The sequence below is a fragment of the Thalassophryne amazonica genome, chromosome 8 (genome assembly GCF_902500255.1).
Source record: "Thalassophryne amazonica chromosome 8, fThaAma1.1, whole genome shotgun sequence".
Classification (NCBI taxonomy): Eukaryota; Metazoa; Chordata; class Actinopteri; order Batrachoidiformes; family Batrachoididae; genus Thalassophryne; species Thalassophryne amazonica.
In genome coordinates this window covers 36,985,173-37,010,071 of record NC_047110.1, presented here as the reverse complement: position 1 = coordinate 37,010,071, position 24,899 = coordinate 36,985,173, and the positions used below count along the sequence as shown (strand labels likewise).

The window sequence follows — 24,899 nt, the reverse complement described above, 5'->3', positions numbered from 1 at the left end:
AAGCAGATCAACACAGTGGTCAAAACAAGCTTCTTCCAGCTTAGACTTTTAAGTAAAATCAAGCGTTACCTGCCCCCAAATCAGCTGGAACAGGTTGTGCACGCCTTGATCACGTCTCGTTTAGACTACTGCAATTCTTTGTATGTTGGTCTTAATCAGTCGTCTCTGCATCATCTCCAGATGGTGCAAAACGCAGCTGCGCGTCTGCTCACTGGAGCCAAACGGCACCAACACATTTCTCCTGTTTTAGCTTCACTGCACTGGTTGCCTGTTGCTTTTAGAATTGATTTTAAGATTTTGTTGCTTGTTTTTAAATCAATTCACAGTCAAGCCCCATTCTATTTATCTGATATGCTGTCATTGTACACTCCAGGAAGAGCTCTGCGCTCCGCGGACCAGAGTTTACTGGTCTGTCCCAGATCTAAGCTAAGGACCAGGGGAGACAGAGCCTTTGCTGTTGTGGGGCCCAAGCTCTGGAACGCTCTGCCATTGAATGTCCGACTGGCTCCTTCAGTTGACTCCTTTAAGACTCTTTTAAAGACATACCTTTTTGCACTGGCTTTTAAGACAAGATGAGCTGAACACTGCCACATCTTTTACTGTCTTGTTGATTTATTTTGTTCTTGTATTTAACAATATAATTTTAAATCCTTTTATTGTACAGCACTTTGGGGCAGTGTTGACTGTTTGTAAATGTGCTTTATAAATAAACCTGACCTTGACCTTCAACAACCTTCCCATGTTGTTTGTATTTGGTCCAGAGTTTAGACACAACTGACGGTGAACAATCAACATCTTTTGCAACATTGAGTGATGATTTACCTTCTTTTAAGAGTTTGATCATCCTCTCCTTTGTTTCTATTGACATCTCTCGTGTTGGAGCCATGATTCATGTCAGTCCACTTGGTGCAACAGCTCTCCAAGGTGTGTTCACTCCTTTTTAGATGCAGACTCACGAGCAGATCTGATTTGATGCAGGTGTTAGTTTTGGGGATGAAACTTTACAGGGTGATTCCATAATTTATTCCTCAGAATTGAGTGAGTCCATATTTTTTTCCCTCTGCTTGGTCTAAAAAAGTAACCGTTACTGACTGCCACCATTTTTTTTTCCTGATTTCTTATAGTGTTTCTTAAAGCCAGAAAGTTGCCATTTGAAATGACTTTAGTTTTGTGTCATGTCTGTGATCTGCTTTTTTTTCTACAAAATTAAACAACTGAATGAACATCCTCTGAGGCCGGTGATTCCATAATTTTTGCCAGGGGTTGTATATATTAAAAGAGTGCGTGATTTTATTTAGTAAGGTCAATGTTAGTTCATAATATAATTGTAATTATTATATGGCTACGACAGTATGCGAGCTCTGATTGGCTGATTTCTGATCTGATATTTTCCCATCTCAGACGTTACCATGACAATTGGTCTGGATTGTGTATCAGATTTGCAACTTTGACATTTTTTTCATTAGAGGAATTAAAAGCAAACAAGCTCGAAGTGGACATGGAAAATGAAGACCAACCAGATGAAAACACAGCTCCTAACTGTCAAGAACAGATTGAAAACTTCATTACAAGCCAGAAAACTAAACACACGATTACAAAAACCAAGTCGGCCATGGACATACTCCGTAACAGCCATATAATAAACAATTTATTCACTTCACTTGCTTGGTCTGTAGAGGAAAATATCAGACCTGTGTTTTTTGTACTGTACTGTCAACACCTTGGTCTGATATTTTCCTGTGAAGACCTCCGCTTAATAATCCGTTAAAAATATATGGATGACACAAGAAAGTGAAAACACTGATTTCCATTATGGTCCATTTAAAAATCAAATGCCAAAATAGAATAATAAAATAATACTGGTAATAATGATGATGATAACAATAGTGTGTATATGATAGCAAGAAATACATTAAGACAGTGAATTAACATTTAAAAATTACGTAATTAACATGAAATAAAAGGGTTGAGGTCTTCTAAAAACTGTTGAGGTCTAAGGTTCTAAAAACATTCTGGACTCACATGCCATTCCAACTCATTACAGAAACTATTTTATTACCACCCTTGAAAAATGTTGGCTTATTTTATGAACACTACCCAATCTAGAGCCCGTGGATCCCCATGGGCAACACGCTAGTTTTTAATAAATTTGCAAAAGTTGCCAAAAAAACGTTTTTCATGTTGTCATTATGGGGTGTTGTGAGTAGGATTTTGATGGAAAAAAATTACTCCATCTTGGAATAAGGCTGTAACATAACATAATGTAGAAAACGTGAAGTGCTGTGAATACTTTCCAGATGCACTGTATTGCTTCTTTTGAAGTCTTGTTGGTAATGGCAGGGTCCTGGTGGCAACAAAGGCTGCTGTTTGTTCTGCCCCTACTGTAGACATCAGTCACAAGCTAGTGTGAATGTTTTCTCAATAAACTTTATAGTTTTTTGATCAGGTAGTTTCATAAAATGCTGTGATTAAACAGACCATGTGTAACAGCAGTGATGTTAAAAACAAAGGCACAAAGTGTATAAATATAAAAACATATATTTATTGTTCTGTAACTTGTTGGTTAATGTGTTCCACATTAAACAGTGGTGGGCCAGGTGACAACCCTGTACACACAGACACGCGCGCTCCTGCGTACACACAAACCTACAGCGCTTCTCTTCTCTGTTCAGTGGCAGCTGACAAAGAAAGGCCTAAAGAAAGGAAGGAAACAGCGTGGAATCCCGTTCAACGTCCATCCATCAATCTCATCCTGTTCAAAGTGGTTTAGCTCCTAAACTCAAACACCATGTGTCACTATGCAGTGACGCGCACCCCCTGCTGGCATGAAGTACAGGATCTTTAGTTTGTCTTTAAGTCAGTGATAACTACTCACCATTTTCTTCTCCCAAAACAAGTAAGGTTGAAGAAAGTCAAGTAAAGCTTAAAAAATGGATGACTGTTATTTAGATTTTCTGAAGTTTCAAATCAAAGTGCTCTGTCCTCCAAAATAGTGCAGTTTAATTGACAACTGTTTGAATGCAGTCAGGTCCACAAGTATTTACTGTACATAGTAACACCAGGTTTCATTCAAGCTTTAAGTCAAAGATTTAATAAATATATCACATTAATTATTTGTCAATTACTGTTATTTTTATTCAGTCCCTCCCTTTTCAATTCCTCTTAAGTATTTGAACAAAATTAGAGTTGTGATTATTGTTAATAAAAAAAAATCCATTTTGCAGACAGTTTTCTTTACAAACAGTCAGGGGATAGATACATGAACATTTCCAAGTCTCTGAATGTCTTGGACTTCACTTACATCAGTCATTAAGAAAACAAACAGTACAATACCGCTGTATGGTAAATCTGACTGTATTAGGCAGTTCTTACAAGCAGTGCAAGAAGTTTCATGAGGGAAGCCACCAAGAGTATGACCAACTCTGGAGGAGTTATCCTGTGACTGCGATTGGAGAAACTTTGCATTGTGTCGCTTTTGATCATTGTATCACCAGTCACAATTTCACGGTTGAGTGGAACAGAGCAGGATTTTCACACAAGAAAACATAGGCTCAAGTCTTCTATGTCCCTTTCTGGCAAACTGTAACTTAAAGTTTCTGTGTTCCATAAGAAAATCCTTGTCTGTGTGATTCCATTATGAAGCTGTGTGACTGGTTATGCAACAGACAAAATCTGCTTAATGCAGGTTCTCCAATCACACCCACAGAAGTCAATAATTCCTTCAGAGTCGTTATGGGTGTCTTGGAGGCTTCCCTCACGTGTGTCCTTCTTGCAGAGTGACTCAGTTTTTCAAAACCGCCTCCTCCAGACAGATTTACCACACAGTACCATACTGTTTATATTTCTTAATAACTGAAGGAAATAAAGTCCAAGATGTATTCAGAGTTAAAGATGTTCATGTATCCATCCCCTGACTTGTCTAAAGAAAACTGCCTATATAAGTAACAATAATTACATGTAGTTTGTCCAATTACTTATGGGCTCGTAAAGTAGTGGAACTTTGCATAAAAATGGTTGGTTAATATGGTATTTTGCTATACTCTTTCAATCAAATGTTAAAGTCCACACTACAGTCACATTTTGTTTTCTTTTAACTCCACTGCGGTACACAGAGGCAACACCGCAGAAAAAAGCTCATTGTCCAAATACTTATGGACCTGCCTGTATATAGTAAGTCCCTTCGGCTGCTCCCTTGTTTGCACTCGGGGTCGCCACAGCAAATCCAAGTTGGATCTGCATGTTGAACTGGCACAGGGTTTACGCCGGATGCCCTTCCTGACACAACTCCACATTACATGAAGAAATGTGGCAGGGGTGGGATTTGAACCCGGAGCCTTCTGAACTGAAACCAAGCGCATTAACCACTTGGCCACCACCCCTGCTATGGACCTGCCTGTATATAAAGGCATGAATCTGGGGATAGTAAGACAGCCTCCAGTGCTGCCCACACACATTCCTCAGCACATAAACCCTGACACGCTTTGTCACTTTCATTCCACGGGTTCTACGGCTGCAGCAAAACTGTCCATCTTGATCCCAAGTCTTTTTTTTCACCAGTTACAAACTGAACTGCTGCAGCTGACAGACAAGAAGTGAAAAATGGTACAACTGCAAAATAACAATGGCACAAACAACAGTAAGTAAAGTGAAGGTGTGGATGACTTTATGCAACATTAACTAGTGTTTCAGTTTGGAAACATCGCCCACCAGGATGCACATCTACCAAACACAGAAATACACAAAGTTCTGAGATTGAAGTGTGGAGTAAAACATCTGATAACCACAAATATAAACCCAGGTGCATTTAAGTCACAAAATAAGAATTCCATACTGATTTGTTTTTCTCCGTGGGTGAAGCCGAGCCTTGTGGATATATGTTACTGATCAAACACTGAAATAAATGAGTAAATGTGCTGAGCGAAAAGCAGAGAAGCAAACAAGTGTCAGTGGTTGGATAGGTTCAGTCCAAGAAGCTGTTCTTAAAAAAACAAAACAAAAAAAGAAAAAACAGTTTGTATGAAGGAAAGTGGTTCAGGTGGAAGTTAAGTCCGTTTGTAAGCCAGTGAGACCAGGTCCAAATGTCTCTGTGTCATCAGGTCTGAGTCTAGACGAGCTCAGACATTCCACACGCTGCAAATCAAACCAGTCAAACTCATGGGACCTCTCATCATTCTCATCCATCACCATCAGGTCTCAAAGCTCCACTCAGGAGCAACAACGTCCTGGAGCTGAAACACTTAGTCGACAATTTAAAAAAATGAATGAACCACTCGGGTCATATTTTTTAAAAGCAAATTTTGTTGAGTTCCAGATTCTCCAACATGATGACTGACGTGTGTTTTTTTGTTTGACAGCTTTTCACATTAATTCAAATCATCATCATAATCATAATCATCATTTCACTAGCTTTAAATGGCTCTGAAGCAACAGAAAAATACGTATCTTAAATTGGCTGAAATGGATCAAAATGATAATCGGTTTTTCAACAGTTATGGTTGAGATGGTAAACACCCATTTTAAGTGTGATTTAATTAGGCTTTAAATGGACCTCAAGCCCTGGTCACATGGCACTAACAAAGGACAAGACATCTGGACATACGTTGACTTTCAGAGACATCGTTTAACCGTCATCCAGCTTTGTTTCTGTAGCTGGCGCTTCGTCAGAATTTTCAAACTGTTGAAAAATGTGAATGAATCCTGACAACAACCTCAATTCATCCCTATTCCGTTTTGCTTTCTGTCTTGACGGTTCCTCATCATTTGTGTAGTTCCTGTACTGTCAGCATTACGTTTGACTGTCGTGCAACTTCGTCCAACCTCCCAAGTCCGATGTCTTGCAAGAACGTTGACGATATCTGAACGAAGGAGTAACTAAAGCTCAGACGAGCTGAACGTGACTCGTCCATGTGAGACGAAAAGCAACATTTTCATACAGAAACAATAGTGGCAAGAACGTTTTATCAACTACTTTAACTATTTATTGCACATTGCAGACTTTTTTCTTCGTTCAGCGATCACCGTGTGCCATGTGACTGGGCCTTAAACCAACAGAAATCTGTCTAAATGAAGGTAATCTGGTTTTACTGCAGCAGTGATCTAAATGAGTTCAAACTGCATTTTCAAACCTTAAAATGGACTGGGGAACTGAATGTTAGGCATCACTGTAAAGCTCTTTGCCTATCTGTGAGATGGGTAAAGTGCTGCAGTCCATTGTGTAGTTAGAAAGGCATGCTCACATTTTGTATTAATTACTAACGCATCAATTAACATATACTGCTGGTGATATTCAGTTTCTAATTGCCATAAACAAGCTGACTGGAACTAACTGCTAACACTGGCACAGTGTTTATATCACCCTGTAAATGACACTGACCTGGATGGATTTCTTCAGACATTTTCAAGCAGTAATTCTTTTAGTTTGCTTTCAGCTGTCCCCAGTTGATCACAGTCATGATATTGGATCAAATGGAGATCCACATTGGGATTTGGTGCAAATTTTATACAGATTCCCTTCCTGCCCCAGCTCCAGGCCTACATGGAGGAATGTGTGGCGCTCCTGTTGTTTTTAAGTGGACTAAAGGATCAGGTGTACACAGAGCGGCATGGCTGCACATTTTGCAGCAGTAATGTGTCAGCAATTTAAAAAGTAGGCTGGTAACATCATTAGTGATGCTGCTAGAGGGGTACAATCTTCTGATCGGCTTGGTCTTGATGAAACTATGTATGTGTTCGGCAGGGACACTGCCAATATTCACAGATCGATGTTTGTGTATCGGAAAATGACTTCATTCTGAGTTCAGGTATTTTATTGTTGGTGAATGTGACTATTTGAAAACCCATATAGTATTCTTCTGTAAGCCTGAAACTGAATTGTAGGTGTGGTGTTTTGGGGCCGCATGTACAAAGACATGCGTGGATTTCCTACTGAAACACGGTGTACTCCAAAACCCAGTAACTGGTGAAAGCAAAAAAATATCCAGATTTACCAAAGTGTGCATACGCATGGATCCAAGTACGTTCTATTTGTACATCCCACTGAACGTGGAATTGAGCACACATGCAGATGGACCAAGCTCCTCCCTGTCCACGCCTCCACATGAATATGCAAATTTATTTAAACAGTTTGGTTGGGTCATGTTGACAGTACCATGAGTGTGAGGTGGAGTGTGTGTGCTGATGTCCACCATTGTCTCTGTGCTGTTGTGTGTAAAAATTAAAGCACTTGTAGAGGCAGAGTGCAGAAAAGACAAAAGCTGTGGGTCTGTCTACCTTGTCCAATGCAGCTCACTGCAATATGAAACAAAATGAAAATAAGTGTGTGTGTCTGCGTGTGTGCAGCTATATAAATGCTGAGGTTCAAACCAAAGCGCACACACTGAAATAAGAAAAAAAATATAGTGAGTGACACAGCTCTCACTGGAGTGGTGGAAGCCCATGAAGGTGACAAGGATCATCCCATGCTGAACTCATGAATGTTGTCATTATACTCATCATACAATAGGCTGCTCACGATACACATAGCTGTGAAATTTCACCAGCAGGCCTGCTTCACCGGCTCATATATGAATGCGCACATGCCCAAATGTGCCCACACTGGTTTTCATTAGGGCCAATTAAACTAATAAAGCAGCCACCTATCTCGCACTGTGCCAGCTTCCAGCCTGTTCCCAACCCAACCTAATGCATTTATGCGTCACATATGGTTTGAACACTGATGGAATTAAATTATTTCGTATTAACAAAAAGAAATTCATCATGTGATGCTGCCTTTATAGCAATACGTGTACAGTCAGTAGCTCCAATTACATTCGGGAAACTGGCTCTCGCTGCAAATTGTGCTGTAATGTTGGAATGTGATGTACCTGGATGACATTCGGATGACTGCGTTCCACACAGCTGGCATGGCTTGGCGCAAGGTTGACTGGCACACTCCTGACTGATCAGCTGGCTCACACTGGAATGCCCCTGATGCCAGGAAGCCGAGTGTGGTCAGCACCAGCACCTGTGTGGGCACAGACAATCTCTGGATCCTCACCGTATTGTGCTCTGGGCCGGCTGCAGTTCTGTGCACAACTCCAGTAACACTGGCCTTGGTAATCAAAATTGGCTTATGAGCCATTTATAGTCATTTGCAAGTAAATCCTCGCGTTCCCTGAATACATGCTCATGTCGGATTGGACCATTTGCAAGGTCCTCTAACGACGCTAAGGCAGCCACTGTTAGTGCCACATTACGAATCACTTTATGCGTGCATTTATATCCACCCATATAACTGCAAACATGTAGGTGTGTTAACTGCTCATCAGTGTGTCTCTGGTGTGCACATCACTCTGATGACTTCGGTTCACAGCATCACCTTTATGTGTCGGCAGTGGAGCAACAGCTGTAGAAACGTGCGTACGCAAGCCAGGATTTCTGCGTGACGCACTGCACATTTCCACAGTGATTTCACTTTTGATACATCTGAACGTGAGCGTGGAGACAGATGTGCGTCATTTTTTTGTGCATACACACGCTTTGTACATGAGGCCGCTGCTCTCTGAGAACTTTCCATTTAATTTCATGGCTATTTAGAGCATGCAACTGATTTTACACAGTCGAAGATTACTTTCCTCACTAATTATCACAAATTAAGCCAATTTTAAAGGTGCTCGTGTGCCAGGCATGTCGTGGCACTCGTCACAAAAGCACAGTTGAAGTTGGGTTGGACATGTTGTTCGGATGGACGACTCACGTCTCCCAAAGGTGGTCTTCTTCTTGGAGTTGGCTTCTGGTGCAAGAAACAGCGGACCACTCATGCACTTCAAGGATGGCCTGAAAGCATACCTTGGAGCCTGTGGTATCCCACTTCAGGGTTGGGAAACTCTTGCCTCTGACCGCAGCGCCTGGCACATGGCTGTCCACAAGGGTGTTCAAGCCTTTGAAGAAAAGCAAAGCGCCGAGCTCGCAAGGAGAGGAGACCTGCCTCACAAAGGCAGGATCTAGCATGTCCTAAGTGTGGACGCATTTGTGCATCAGACTTCAGCTTGCGCTCACATATGAGGATCCACTGGCATCTTCATCGCTTGCGATGGACTTCCATCATGATGAATTATCACAAATGAAGCCAATTTTAAAGGTGATTTGAACACACAATGTTTCATCATGACTGGAATTGTAAATCAGTAAATTATCCTTTAAATTAGATATTAATACAATAGCATGCTTTTGGAGGGCAGTATGCATTTTCAGAGGCCCGACGTTCATGCCCAGTTGCCCAAAATAATGAGAGCGAATATCTGTCATTTTGGTTGGGACTCAGAAAATGCATACTGCACGACAACAGCATGTTATTGGCATTATTATCACTTTTTACTGAGATACACAACACGTAACTCATACATAAAAAGTTGGCTCAGCTTAACTTTTGTCGTGTCAGCTGGCGTGCGCTGTTCTCCAAATTCGGTAGTGCGTCCTCATTAAGCTGGCTGATTTAGCTGCTGTTCATTGTCATACTATCCATGAGAAAATCATCCGGAATATTTTGGGACCAAAACACAATTCTCGCCTTTTCATCTTTTCCTCCGCAGACAGTACCCCCCCCACCCCGCAGACAGTTCTTGGGCTGCGTGTGCGCTATGACGTCATTTGTTTACGCACAGCGGGCGGGTATAGCCAGGTAGCGTCGACGTAAATCTACGATACCGGCCTAGCAACACCCTGATAAAGTGATAATAATAGCTGTTCATTAACTCGTTTGAGGCTGATCTAAGCCAATATTAATATTGCTAAATGTGAGAAACTGGTTTTGATAATTAACTGATTTTTTTTTTTTTTTTGTAGCTCTTAGGCGAATAGTTGGTCAAAATTACTTAATCTCAAGATCTCTCCTTAGGTTTTGAGAAACTGTGATTGAAATGTATTTAACTGGAATTGTGTAATTCATCAAAAACAATTGAGAAGTTACCTGATCATGATAATAAGTATTTCAGCCCCATGACGTTTCGACTGAATGTGCAAGATCCACAATGCAGAGTCATTCAAAATCAACTTGACAAAAACAACACAAAGACTAACTTTTTGCAGTCCCTGAAACATTCACCATCAGGAATCCATTTCTGCTGATTTTACTGAAAACTTCCTTCCAAGACATTTCCATTAGTTTATGTGCCTCAAGCAAATGGAAGAGTGGGTGGCAAAAACACTGCATAATATAATTTAAAAATTCAAACGCGACTGCCTCTAACGGCAGTAGGAGAAAGTCATTCATTGCACATACTCCAACGGCAAACCAAACCAACAGCAAGGGCACTTTTAGCTGCAAAACAAGTTCATAAGTCAGCGTGTCCACCACCTGTTCAATGTGCCCCGAAAACTGTGTCCTGCAAACATAAAACCAGCTCATTGTTCATCAGAGGTGCCTGGTGCAGTACGAAAGCATTGAATCTGATCATTTTAATTAAATTCACACAGTCCGACCTCTAAGAACCATTAAAGGTGTCACTGTAACTGAAAAATGAAATAAAACTCTGGTGAAAATAAAAAAGTCTGATCTGTCTAAACAAACTGTTTGTAGATCTTTGGCTTCAGTGGTGAAAGAAGGTAAATCTTTGCTCCACTGTAGTTAAAATTTTATCTCACATCTTATCTTTTCCCTTCATTTCAAAAGTCTCCCTTCATTTTTCATTACATCACTGCAGATTCAGAATCGGTGAAGAACATGCTGCCTAAAATAAGACATCATGTATGAAAGAGTTCATCATTTTAGATTCTGTCCTGTCTGGAGTGTCGCTCGTGAAATGTAGCCGTTTTCAAATGACCAGTAACAGCTCTGTGTAAAATATTCATCTGTAAAACAGCGACATCTCTTAACTCTGCAGACGGCTGACAACTACAGCTGATTTAAAGAATAATTAAAAAAAACTTTTCAAGGATCTCGAGCACAGAAGCTTCCAAACAACAACCCTAAAGTCAGAAAAATGATTAAATCTCTTTGATTCTGGTGCTGTCAGTGTGTGGTAACATAAGATCTGAGCAGCTACACAAAAACATCTCTGGATGAACAAGAGTACGCCTGAAAATTCACTGGCAAGACCCCAAAACTCTTCTCCTCACTACAACTGTAACAATCACACTGTGTGGACTCAAGTGCTGCAAATTCTTGTGGGTTGAAATGAACTACAGATTAATTTGTTCGTAAAGAAAGCAGCACGTCCACACCCGTGTATTTAGTTTTTGGTAAGCGCGCTGCTATTATTAGCTTACATCACACTTCAACGCCTGCAGAGAGACCACACAGGGGAAGGTGGATCTGTTGCCATAGTAACAATTGGGGAGGTAAATTTAAAGTGGCTGGGAGTGAGTCAGGTGGAAAGTGTGGGTTAGATGTGTTTGGTTCTGTGGCACGTGCACAGACTGGGACTGGTTCTGGGACTGAGGGTGGGGCTGGGGTTGCTGCAGGATCTGCACCACCCGGCTGAGGCTGTCCGTGGTGGCAAATGCCAGATACTGGCAGCACAGCCAGTCTTCCAGGCTCACGCCGCAAGCAGCATCGAGCGAGCGCTCTGCAAACTTGATCATCATCAGGGTTCGCTTCAGGTCCAGCCAGTTCTGGAGGGTGGCCTCACGCTCTCTGGAAGCAGCTCCTGACATAGGGCCTGTCGTGCTGCATCCAAGTGCCTGGAACAAGTCCTCCCGGGGACCCCAAAGCAGGCACTGAAGGCAGGCCCGTGCCTCAGACATGCGGATCCTTTCCGAAGGGTTGACGGTGAGCAGCAGCCTGGCTAACTGCTGCAGACCTTGTGAGTAGAGTGATCTGACAGGCAGCGATGGAAGGTCGGCCCAGGTGTACTCCCTCTCCTTCAGCTCCGGTGTCTCCTCAAATGGATTGGGACGGTGAAGCATCTCATAGATGAGAATCCCAGTCTGGAACTCGTCGCACTTGCGGTACTGAGTAGCTGTGATGATTTCAGGTGCCAGGCGTGACTGGTCACGGAGCGTTCCTGGGTTGGTGGCCATAAGTGTGCTCTTCTGTTTAGCTTGAGAAAAGTTACTGATGATGAGCCGCGCAGGACACGTGGCATTTGCAGCAGTGGCGCTACTGGAACTAGGTACTGAAGTATTGTTGCTGTTGCCATTGTTGTTGCGCTCAAGCAAGTCTACATTCCAGGGGATGCCCGGTTGGCAGTGGACCAGTAGGAGGTTTTCCAGTCGCAGGTCACAGTGGGTCACGTGGTAGGGTTTCATGTGTTCCAAACCAGAGCACAGCTGGAGCAGCAGAAGACACACCTGCCGCTCATACAGCTCCGGCTGTTGGGTATGTCGGGCAACGCCTTCTTGTACAAAGTCAGCCACTGTCTGGAAGGGAACCTCACGCGTAATGACCACCACTCGGCTGCTCAGGTGACCCGCAGTGGCCATGTGACCTGTTGCAGAAGCTTCATCTTGTTTACTATTTGCAGCCAAAGCTTTGGAATCTGTTGACTTGGTTTCAGTTTCTTTGTTTTGCTCCTTCTGACGGTTTACATTTTCCTGCTCATCCCCTTCCTCTTCGTCCTCTTCCCAGGGCAAGAGTCGTGCAGGAACATCAGCGAGGAAGTGTCCACAGTCCTGCTGGATGTTGAAGTGCACAGCCAGGCTCTGTCTCACTGCCAGACTGTGGAAAAACTGCTGCTGAGTCTCCTTCACTTTGCTGCGACAGATCTGAAGAAGAAAGATGAGGAGAACATTATCATTCACACACAGTTCTCCCAAGAGCCGGAAAAACTTTCACAACCATGTATTATTTAATTTGTTTTATTTTTGGTTTTGATTTTTGATTTGATTTTACGGATTTATTTATTTTTTTGTTGTCATATCCAAGAAGCAGTTATTAGTTGTACTCCTCCCGCACACATAGCTGTTAAGTCTCCTTTTGTTGTGGGTCCATAGTAAATGATTGGTATTGTACACGTTTATTTACATTTAGTGTATGTTGTCTACCAATAAAAGGTCTTTTTTGGAATGTTTTGCTATTTGACCAAACTACTCCAAAATCTAATCTCCTCAAGAAATCTATCCAAGCAATCAGGGTTCTAAATAGGACCATTTTAATACCGGGTAACTTATGCGATTGCAGTTCACGTCTAGGAGTCCAGGGGCCCACTTAAAGGACCCTGGTGGGGTCTAGGGGCAACGCCCCGGCAGGGGTCGAGGAGGCGGAGACCCCAAAGCTGTCGGGTTTTATTCCTCTAAAACATTATTGGCAAGCCCTATTTTAAATAATTTTGAGTGGTTTTAGATGCATTTAAAACAAGAATAATAGACAAAAAGACATTTATGTTGTAATATTTGTAATATCAAAGTTTTTTCTTTGCATGTTTCTGTCAAACTTTAAGTTAAATAAATAAATAACACTGAAAATGTTAAAAACCCATTAATATTTGATGGAAATAGCACTTGCTCTTTTCTTAAAAAATGACACAGTACCTTTAATCCAGTAAAGCAGGCAGAGTTTTTCTGTCATTTTGACAGTTTTGTTTTTTTTTTTCAACATTTTTTAGTGGGATTGCGTTACTTCAATATAACCCCTAATTGTTTGAACAAGAGCTGAGCCTGGACTGATTTGATAGTCAAATCTGCTCCGTTAAAGATGAAACTTGTATGAAAAACTTTCTGAATCTGTCTTCACACTTTCCTGTTTCACTGAAGTTTAACGAGCGCGTCGCGCTAAAGTCCGCTGTTCCAACAAATGATCATGAGATCATTTGTAGTTAGTACAGTTTGTAAACAGTTCCAATGAAAACTATTAACTTTTCATGTGAAAATAAGTCAAGCCCCACTCCTCTTCTCTCTCTCTCTGTCTCTGCTGTTCGTGACTGATTTCATACAAAGAAAATGACAAATATATTTCTTTAATTATTTGTTTAAAATTGCAAAATAAAGCAAAACTATGACTCTATAAGCTTGAAATACGATTGAATTGGTACATTTTCAGCAACATTTCAGTTCACTTTTCAGAAAATCCATGCTGGGTGGCACAGCCAATTTGAACCTGAGAGCCAGATGGAAATTTGTAGTACGGGTGGCGCTGCCCACCGTGGCTGGAACCCTGCAAGTAATGTTCCCACCATGTCTGACCCATATAGACTTCTTGGTTGTTGAGATATACAAAAAAAAAAGGTGTTTTCCAGGCCCCATTTCAAACCAAACATTTATTTAGCTAATCAATATATGCTTTAGATCATCCATTAATGTTTAATCTTTTTTGAAAATAAAAGGCAATTTTGAAATTGGTTTAAAATTCTGAGTAAAAGAAGGGTCGGCATTCAACTTTTTTAAAAGAGGGTGAATATGGGTGATGATTTGCAGTTACAATAATTCTTAAATTTAGTTTCTCTTATGTTGTCAGAAAATGGAGGGACTGTGTGTAAAAATGGCTGTAATTCACAAATGGTTCATGGGTTTTTTTGGTGAGCATCTTGAATTAAAGCTAACAGTCTACACTACAAGCTCATCTTGACTGCTTCATTGAACTCCACTGTGGTGATATACAGATGCAAAATTACAAAAATGGTCTCGTCGTTCAACTGCTCATGGACCAGACTGTCCATCTTCTCTCTGCTCACTAATAAATTTTGTAATTAGGAACAAAATATAGTATTTTAATAAACAAAACTCTCAAACATCAAAGGCTTTTTACAATTCATTTTACTCACAAAGCACATGTCCATACGTGAGAGAAATGCAGCAGACTCCCGACTGCCAGCGATCCAGTTTCTTAAACCGCAGTGACAGCCTCTGAAGTGCTTTCTCTTATTTCACTTTGATCACAGGGCAAAGACGAAAAGCCACATGCCTCCATGTACCTCACAACATTTATTAAAACACCAACAAATTCATAAAATATCTAACTAAAGTTTTTTTGTGGAACTGTTGATTAAGTTTCACATTAAAAGCAGTAGTTTACAAATAATTTATTTTCTATATAACACAAACTTATTTTGATTCACACATAACATTTAAATAAGTACATTCTGTTATCACCTTACATCATCTCATCTTGCCTTCTATGTGATATCATCAATGTACTTTAAAACTACAAAAAGTTTTGTTTTATATGTTTAGAATAAAAATCTAAACATAATACATAAAAGGAACAAAACTCAATTCTACAAATGGGGGAAAAATGAAAACATTAAAAACTTTTTGTGAGGGTACTAGAGAGGAGACTTAGACCGTTAGTCAAACCTCAGATTCAGGACGAGCAATGCGGGTTCCGTCCTGGTCGTGGAACAGTGGACCAGCTCTTTACCTTCACAAGGATATTGGAGGGATCTTGGGAGTATGACCAACCAGTCTACATGTGTTTTGTGGACTTGGAAAGGGCATATGACCCGTTCCCTCTGGGTATTCTGTGGGGGGTGCTGCAGGAGTATGGGGTACTGGATTTGCAGCAATGTGCGATCTGGCCTCTATATGACCAAAGCTGGGGCTGTGTCCGCATTCTCTGCATTACATCAAACATGTTTCTGGTGGGAGATGGCTGCTCCAGGGCTGCTCTTTGTCACCAATCCTGTTTATGATGTTCATGGACAGGATTTCAAGGTGCAGTCAGGGACTGGAGGGTGTCCAGTTTGGTAACCTCAGAGTTCAATCTTTGCTTTTTGCAGATGAAGAGTTTCTGTTGGCTTCACCAGGCGGTGCCCTCTGATACACAGTGAGCAGATTTGAGGGCAAGCGTGAAGTGACTAGGCTGAGAATCATCACCTCCAAATCTGAGACCATGGTCCTCTGTCAAAAAATGGTGGATTGTCTCCTCTGGGTTAGGGGAGAGTTACTGCCCCAAGTGGAAGAGTTTAAGTATCTCGGGGGTCTTGTTCATGAGTGGGTGTAAATTGGAGTGGGACATTAATAGATGGATTGGGGGGGGGCATTTAAAATTTTTGGTACGTTGTACCGGACCGCTGTGTTAAAGAACGAACTGAACCAGAAAGTGAGACTCTCAATTTACTAGTAGATTTGTGCTCATATCCTCACCTATGGTCATGAGCGTTGGGTAATGACTGAAAGAATAAGATCGCGGATACAAGCGGCAGAAATGACATTCCTCCCTCTGGTATCTGTGCTTATATTGCTAAACAGGGTGAGAAGCTCGACTATCCGGGAGGGACGTGGAGTACAGCCGCTACTTCTTTGCATCGAAAGGAGCCAGTTAAGATGGTTCGGACATCTGGTGAGGATGCTCCCTGGCCGTCTCATTAGGGAGAGCTTCCAGGCAGGTTCAACCAGGAGGAAGCCCCGTGGAAAACCCAGGATACGCTGGAGAGATTATATTTCCCAGATGGCTTGGGAAGGCCTTGGGATTGCTGAGGAAGAGTTACAGGACTTGGACGAGCATAGGAAAGTATGAGCTGAGCTGCTTGCTCTGCTGCCACTGTGACCTGGAAACTGGGCCTAGATAAGCAGCTGAAAATTAATTAAATGAATGAATAAACTAATAGATGCTAAATGCTACTGATAAATAGTAATATTATTGTGACTGAAACACAAAGAATGGCTTAATTTCTTAATTTAAAAGGATTTCTATCTCTTCTATGAGGACGTGTCACTCATTCATCTTTTCACCCATGAATCATTTAACGCTGACACCAACTCATATCAGAATTCTTTGGAGAATGAAAAAATAAAACAAATCTGCTGAGTGTGGCTTGTGAATAATTAGCTCTTCATTAAAAATATCCTAGCCTGTAAAATGTAATTTAACTACACTTAGAGGTTAAGAAAGGCAGGTGTTCAACTGGGCCACATCAAAAAGGAGCCATGGGAGAGGTTAACAGTGAATCTGGGGTCTGATTTGCAGCTCCTGGTTTCTTTATTTATGGATGAGCATCATAAAAACAAGACTTCCTCGTGAGCCTGCTCTTAATATGAAGGCAAAGCTTTGAAGTGCTGTGGTGCACAGAAATTCATGTCCTCTTAGTAATTTGGCCTTCATCCAATTCTATTTTGTATCTCACTGTAAACTCTTCCGACGAGCCACGTATACTGCAACCTGCGCCGCTTTCTTCCGCTATGCAACACATGCAGACACATGCAGCTGCTCTGACACAATTACATAGGCTTAAAAAAAAAAGGGCTTCACTGCACAGGTCGTATCCTAAAGTTTAAACAACTCGTCTGAGCTCAGGAAAATACAAAACCTGATTAATACTGAAACACTTCTTTAGAAAATGTGAGTAAGCCATATTAATAAATACTGTGAAGGAGAATGCACTTTCCTGTTGATCCACTTAACAGAACTGATGTGCCAAGAGACTTTGCGTATGTTGGCTGTGATCTGACTGTGGATTGTATTTTCCTGTATCTTACTGATTATGTTGTTGCTGATGCGTGCAGCACATTAAACTGCAAAAAAGAAAAGAAAAAAAAAAGGACAAACATTGTGCTCTACTGTACTGTGCAAAGATTTGGAAACCATGGAAACACTGCTAAAAGCCTAATATTTAAAAAATAAATAAGAAAATGTGCAATCACTAAAATTAATTCATTAAAAATTGATCAACAATGTATAAGTTCCTCAAATGTGTTGAAAGTGATGCAAACTGAATTTATTCATGATAATTATTATTGTGTCATGAATGTAATGCACTTAAAACACATTAAGTTTATCCATAGCCCACTATTACCAAAATCAAATTTCTACTTGTTTTATGTAAGCTTGACTGACACTGGTACTAATATGTGTGTTAATATACACATATTAACTTCACTTATTAATTTTTATATTAAATATATAATTCAGTGGTTGGAAACCCTATATGCAATTAAAATGCTAAATTCTTAGTCATCGGGATCATTTTTTAAAGTTTCGGTTTGGGGCTTTTATTTTGTTTTGTTTGTTTTTTGTATTTCTTCATGTCCTAGGCTCCTGCATGACAGAGTGTATGTGAGCTAATTATTCAATAAATAGTTTAGTCTTTTTGTTCAACTAGGCATCAGCAAAGAAAAAAATTAAATAACTGATTCTGCATTCCTCTGATTTCATGTTTTTGTAATAATATGAGCAATCCTTATTGCTTTTATTTTTAATTTTTTTGTGGTAAATTTAGGCAACACTTAATGAAGAAGAAGAAGAAGAACCACTTTTATTGTCATTGTACATACATTAGACGTGGAGTTTAATCGATGCAAATCGGTATCTAGATACAAACGTGTGCGATCCCGAGTGCATCGATTCATTCAGTGTGCATCGATTCATTTGACAGGTTGAATTGTGTTGCATCGCTCGCTGCCTGCTTGAATTGATTTTTTTTTCCAATGCACATTAAATGCACCACAGACAGAAGTCAGAAAGCTTAACGATTTCCTTATCGTTCTTTCAGTTCGGCACACCAGAGCGCCCATTTGTTTTTGAGGGCATTTATCGGGAAATGATCATTTCTCTACAATGATTGCAGACTGCGATGGGTCTCCATGAAGCTTGAAGCAACGAAGCACCGCTTCAACCCACTGTTTGCTGGTTCTGTGCTTTGATTCCAGCGGATGATCCGCAATGTCTTCTTTAACACCTCTCAAAGCCATGTAAAGATGTCAATCAAGAGTCAGCTTTGTGTAAAGTCATGAACTGGGACTCTAGTCCTGTTGCGGGCAAGAAACGTCCAACGTACAGTTTACGCACCAGCCGTGCGTAAACTGAAGATGTACATCAGGTAAAGGAAATAAATAATAATAATAATATCCTCTGTTTTGTGGGACTAAGTGCGCAGCTCCAAAGAGCCATGCAAATTTCGGTCGGAAATAATAACTTTTTAAATCAAATGACACCTCTTTCCAAATGCTATAATACAAACAATAAACTACAACCGACCCCCCCCCCCCCCCCCCACCCCGCAAAAATGAGATGTCCTCCGTTCTTTATGAAACATTGATCTTGACGTGCAGCCAGCTGAAGAGCTCAGCTCAGAGTCTATTTGAGTTATATTTGTGTCATTAATATCTAAAAGGAAATGCTTTTGACACAAACTACAGATTTTATTTCTATTTTTGTCCAGAGATCAAGGATCCAGCATGTACATTTTTATTTATGACAAGAAATCAAGGCTCCATTGACCAATTTCATATTTATTTACTTTAAGACTCAATAAAATGTTGTTGATATAGAAAACCTTTTAGTACACAGACAATTCACAAGAGGTATTGATAAGGGAATCGATAAAGAATCAGATCGATAAACGTAATTGATAATGGCACTGATATCAATAAAATCTTATCAATAACCATCATTAATCATATCGCACCAAATCGTATCATATCACATTGTGAGGAATTGAATCGCTATCAAATACATATCAAATCACATCGAATTGAGAACAAGGGTGAATCGTATCGCATCGTATCGTCATGTATTGAGATATGTATCGTATCACTGGTAGTGTATTGAGATGTCTATCGAATCGTTGTCAGTGATGAGATTCACATGCCTAACATACGAGGTCTGTTAGAAAAGTATCCGACCTTATTATTTTTTTCAAAAACCATATGGATTTGAATCACGTGTGATTACATCAGACATGCTTGAACCCTCGTGGGCATGCAAAAGTTTTTTCACGCCTGTCGGTTACGTCATTCGCCTGTGGGCAGTCTTTGAGTGAGGAGTCGCCCACCCTCTCATCAATTTTTTCATTGTTTAGGAATAGCTCAGAGACTGCTGCTTTGTTTGATCAAACTTTTTTCAAAACTGTAAGGTACAACTGAGTGGACACCATTCAATAAATTCAGCTGGTTTTCTGTAAAAATTTTAACGGCTGATGAGAGATTTTGGTCTGGTAGTGTCGCTTTAAGGACGGCCCACGGCGCCTGACAGCGATCTGCACTTCGAGGCGGCAGCGTCTCGCCGTTTCAAGTTGAAAACTTCCACATTTCAGGCTCTGTTTACCCAGTAAGTCATCAGAGAACAGAGAACTTTCAGAAGAAGTCGGCATGAGGAGTTTATTCGGACATTCCATTGTTAAAGGACATTTTGTAATGAAAGAACGTGCGGGCAGAGTCGCATGTTGGGCCGGACACGACCGCGGGGGGTTGCGACAGGAAAAACACCTCCGTTGGAAACCTTAACGGGCAAGTTGGAACATGCCCAAGCTGTTAAACAATTTCTCAGTTACTCACTTGTTGAAAGCCATCAAACGCTGCCTGAATTTTACAAATGGTTTTCAACACGAAGGTGTTTTTCCTGTCGCGGCGCAGACGGATTTGCCGAGTCGTCACGGAAATGACTCGGCGAATTTGCGCGCACGTCTTTCATTAAAAAATGTCCTTAAACAGTGGAATGTCCGCATAAAGTCCTCATGTCGGCCTCTTCTGAATCTTCTCTGTTCTCTCATGACGTCCTGGGTGAATTAAGCCTTAAATTAGGATGTTTTCAGGTCGAAACAGGCCGACGACGGCGCCTGGGAGAGCTGCGCGACGTCTCGCTCCGTGGGAAGTCCTTACATTGGCAGAAACACCCCATAATCTCTCATCAGCCGTTAAACTTTTCACCGAAAACCAGCTAAATTTCTTGAATAGTGTCCACTCGGATATTCCTCACAGGTCCAGAAAAAACTTTGATAAAGCAACGCGCACCGTCTCGAGCAGCGTGTGAAACTAAGGAATTCAGCCGAGAGGGCTGAACCACATCTCACTCAAGGCCTGCCCACAGGGAAATGACGTCACCGACACGCGTGAAAAAACTCACGCATGCGCACGAGGGTTCACATCATTCAAATCCATATAGTTAAAAAAAAAAAAAGTGTCAGTTTCTTATCTAATAGACCTTGTACACGGATCCATACAATAAAATCTGGTCATTACATTTATTCATTAATTTTCTATACCTGCTGTTGGAGTGATTCTGTGGATACACTGTTTTATTTTATCATGCATGTTTTGTGTTCTCTCTGCTCTGATAAAGTGTATTGTACTAATGTGATGGGTGAAGGTTACTTAAGATATGTGACATGACGTGTTTCTGCAAGTTGTGGTATTTCTGTGTGCACGCTAAGCTCTTTTCAGGACATGTGAAGATGACTCATGCAGGATGCAGCCGAAGCTGAGCAGTGAGATAAAGAATAGAGAATTGAATGTTCCAACCACAGTGTGATTGTGATACATCAGTCCTTGTGTCAGAAGAAGTGTGATTAATCATTAGATGTCTTAAACACATCTTAATCGAGCCCAAGATTAAAAAGGTTCTGAACATCCTGAATGTATTGTGCAATCAGCAGTTCTGCGGCAACAGCTCACGCGCTATCACTCTTCCCCTTAGGAGCTGTACCGCCCATGTATGTAGGGAAGTCCTAAATAAAAAGAGCGGGAGCGCAGGCCAGACTTTAGTGTAGCTTTGGTGTACAGCCTGACTGCACTCCTCGCGAGCTTAAATTGAATTCTATCTCTCACTTGTTTTATTGCCTGGTTGTCTCTTCCTCTTATCAAAGATACAGTATTCTAAACCCGACAAAGACTGGGGGCTCGTCCGGGATCCCAACAGACCTGATGGTTCCAGCGAGCGTGATCGACACCAGAGAAATCCTTGGCCAAGGTAACTCAGACCCTTTGACGGGACTGGCTCAATCCGTTGGCTGGGATCTGAAAGGTTGACGGGATCACCGAGAGGGAAAGAGACCGACGGAGTGTGAGTATAGAATTTGATTCTGATAAAATTTTTGTTGTGAATGGTGGCAGTAGGCTGCGTAAAATAGAAATGTTGAAATAGTGAAATAGTGACAGAAAGTCACGGTTAAACAGGGAAATAAGTGCACAGTGAAAAGGCAGTTAAACCTCGCAGGGATGGTGGAGTCCCCTAATGCAGGACATTAGTTAAATTCCATGGGAGGGCAAGCTCCCCTGGCCTAAGAATACGCAAAATAAGTGCACAGTGAAAAGGGAGTTAAACCTCGCAGGGATGGTGGAGTCCCCTAATGCAGGACATTAGTTAAATTCCACGGGAGGGCGAGCTCCCCTGGCCTAAGAATACGCGCACAGTTATTAAAAGTGTTTCTATGTATTTGTGTAAATAAAATAACTGTGTGTGAGTGTAATAAAGGTGACTGAGTGAGAGTGTGGAGTCACTTCGACTCCCCTCTATGAAAATCTCACAGGAAAGTAAGTAGTAAGTTTTGAGAAGAAGCAAAGGCAAGGCCTTCCCGTGCCCTCCGGGGTGGCGAAAGGGAACGCACTTCTCAGAATAGTTGATTACTACCCTGTGATTGTAACAACACCAGTGGATTAGGACCCTGTAGGGGCAAAACCATCACTGGTCTAAAACGTTCTGAAAACACAAAATGGGAAAATCTAACAGTAAAATGAGAGACCTAAGTCCCGGGACGATCTAAAAACAAAAGATTGGATATACATGAATAAAATTGATCCAAATTCAACAAAACACTTAGATAAGTGGATAAAAGATCATGGATTTGATGGACGCCTGCAGAAAGAGTCATTAACTAAACTAAAGAACAGTATTGAGAAGAAGTGTGGAACAAGTGAGAAAAAAAGAAAAAAAAAGAAAAGAAAAAGAAGGTCAAGGTGAAATTGTAGCATGGGAAAGAGAAGTTGAGAAACGAAAGAAGGGCCTTAGAGAAGCAAAGGAAAGACAGAAAGAAACAGTAAATGATAAGAAGGAGCAGGGGAACGTGATGTTTCACAGACAAGAAGATAATGAGACAGGGCCTGCGGCTCCAAAAGTAGAAATGGTAGTAAAATTGGATACTACAAAACACAGTCAGCCAGAAGCTGAAATAAAGGAGAATAAACTCTATCCAGATTTACCACAGGGACAACCCCCATCATATGTAGACCCTACACAACACGTCATGAGAACACGATCCAAAACACCAAAAGATGAAGAAAAACAACCTGGACCATCAGCCCCACCGGCTGATCAGGAACCAGGTGGATCAGGAGTCTATCCAATGATTCATGTGGCAAATCCACATACGTTAGGACCAAGAACTATTCTTGTGTACCGAACTTGGACACAAGCAGACGTTAAGGCAGCTGTGGAAGGTGTAACTCCCCCACGAGAAGATGTAGCCCAGTACATTATTGACGTAACCGCTTTGGTTAAATCCTACAATCTTAGAGGGGATGAAGTTCAACAAGTCATAATGGCAACTGTGACAAAGGATTGGGCTGATGTAAAAGGAGATTGGGATCCTGCAGAGGCAGACCACACTCCATTAGCCCATGATAGTCAGGAATTGGAAGATCGATTGGCCGCACTATTGCTGAGAATTAAGCAGAAATACCAGCAGAAGTCAAATTACACAGAAATAAATCGCACAAAACAGAAAGATGATGAATCATTCGAAGACTATCGACATCGAATGGAAAAAGTTTTTAAAGTGCACAGTGGTCTTCTACCACTGAAAAATGATAGCGTGTATGAACAACAATTGAAAAATGCACTCCATGCCAACTCCAGATCAGATATCCGAGCATGGGTAGACAAACACATGATAACGCTCCCAACAGCTGGGTTACAAGAGTATGTAGACCACGCCATACACGCAGAAAGAAATCTGAAAACAAAAAAGGCAGCCCGCTACTGTATATACAAATTTGGCCCAGGCCTGGCAGTACTCTTTGGATCTGTCGGAGTTGAGACAAACTGAACAATTATTGGAGGAAGGTCTGATGACCTGTGAAAACAGAGAACATGTAGTAATGATGTCACCTAAAGATCTACACATAACTATGCTATTCACTCCACGAAAGGATGAAAGGTATAGAGCAGGATTTCTGAAAATTCCATCAGAATTACAGACAGTAGCACACCTATACACAGACAGAAAAACCACCTCTGTGTGTAGTGTAGTGCTGACCCAAAGTGCAGACAAATGGTACAGAGGAAAACCTGAGGCTCGGCCGCATATTTCACTGACAAGGGCAGACACTCAGTGTTGTGTGGGCGTGGCTGGATGTTTTGGTGTTCTTTTCTTTTCTTTGCTCTCCAGGTGGCATGAGGGCTGATTTGTCTGTGAAGAAGGTGCTGGCTGAAGAGTCTTCACCCTCATCAACATCATGGAAAGCACCTGTGATTGGTGCTCACGTGCAACCTGGACGACTTGCAGCTGAAGCAGATGATTGGATGGCGTTCTGCATTTAGGTCATGTGTGATTTGAGCAGAACTGCCGGGAACTCGACCTTGTGACGTTCGTTTGTGAGACGCTGAGGACCGCGCCTGGGTTTTGACACATCGAGCCCGTGAAGCAGGGAGGGGTGAGGACACATGCTGTCAGCACACACTAAAGGTAATTAAGTGTTTAAGTAATTGTTGATAGTAACTTGGTGTTTTGTTACACAGTATACTGGAATTGTGAAGAGAATTGTGCAGTTTGCTTCTCACTGCTGTGGCATGTAGGATAAGTGATCCTCCACTTGTTGTGAGAAGCTGCTCATTTGCATAAAGTAAAAAAAAGGACACTGACCTGAGTGTGTTGCTGATAGCGTGTGTTTATTGGAAGATATAGTTGTATCTGTTGACTTACCTCACCTTCTCTTTGCTTCACAGAGAATCAGTTTGTCGTGTCCACCTGGGGGTGTTTGGCGGTGGTAGGAAGTCCAGGAGCGCCGGCTTTAATCCTTGCGGGCGCTGGAGAGCGAGCCACGAATCACTCCACCAGAGGGACGTTGTTTTTATGTTTTTACACTTTTAAGCACAGGTGAATAATAAATAGTTTCTGTTTGGAACCGCTTTCTGGTTATTTTTAGTGCTGGGTCCTGTCTGACGCAGGTCCGCTCCTCAACCCGCGTCGACACATAACACTCAGTCCTGGAAGGACCTTGGAAGAATTGTTAAAATAGCTGAGGAAGCAACTGATTGGCATGAAGCAGATGCAATGTCGGTGTGGGATTTCAGTCCATCCACAGGCTTGTATCGGAAATACAAGTTTGTAAGTGCT

At 41.5% G+C, this 24,899-nt stretch overlaps 1 protein-coding gene and 1 long non-coding RNA gene across 2 annotated transcripts in view; both read right to left on the bottom strand.

Moving 5' to 3' along the window:
* Window positions 1-2,520: 2,520 nt before the first annotated feature.
* LOC117515428 lies at window positions 2,521-7,935 on the bottom strand. Its single transcript, XR_004562147.1, has 2 exons — window positions 4,390-7,935; window positions 2,521-4,157 (listed from the first exon to the last, which is right to left on the bottom strand). It is a non-coding gene; the product is annotated as an uncharacterized LOC117515428 (long non-coding RNA).
* A 3,387-nt stretch (window positions 7,936-11,322) lies between these two features.
* The window catches only part of peak1 (pseudopodium-enriched atypical kinase 1), a 321,752-nt gene continuing 308,175 nt past the window's right edge, over window positions 11,323-24,899 (bottom strand). Inside the window, 1 exon segment of the mRNA XM_034175994.1 lies at window positions 11,323-12,681. Within this exon segment, the coding sequence (XP_034031885.1) occupies window positions 11,323-12,681 (1,359 nt within the window).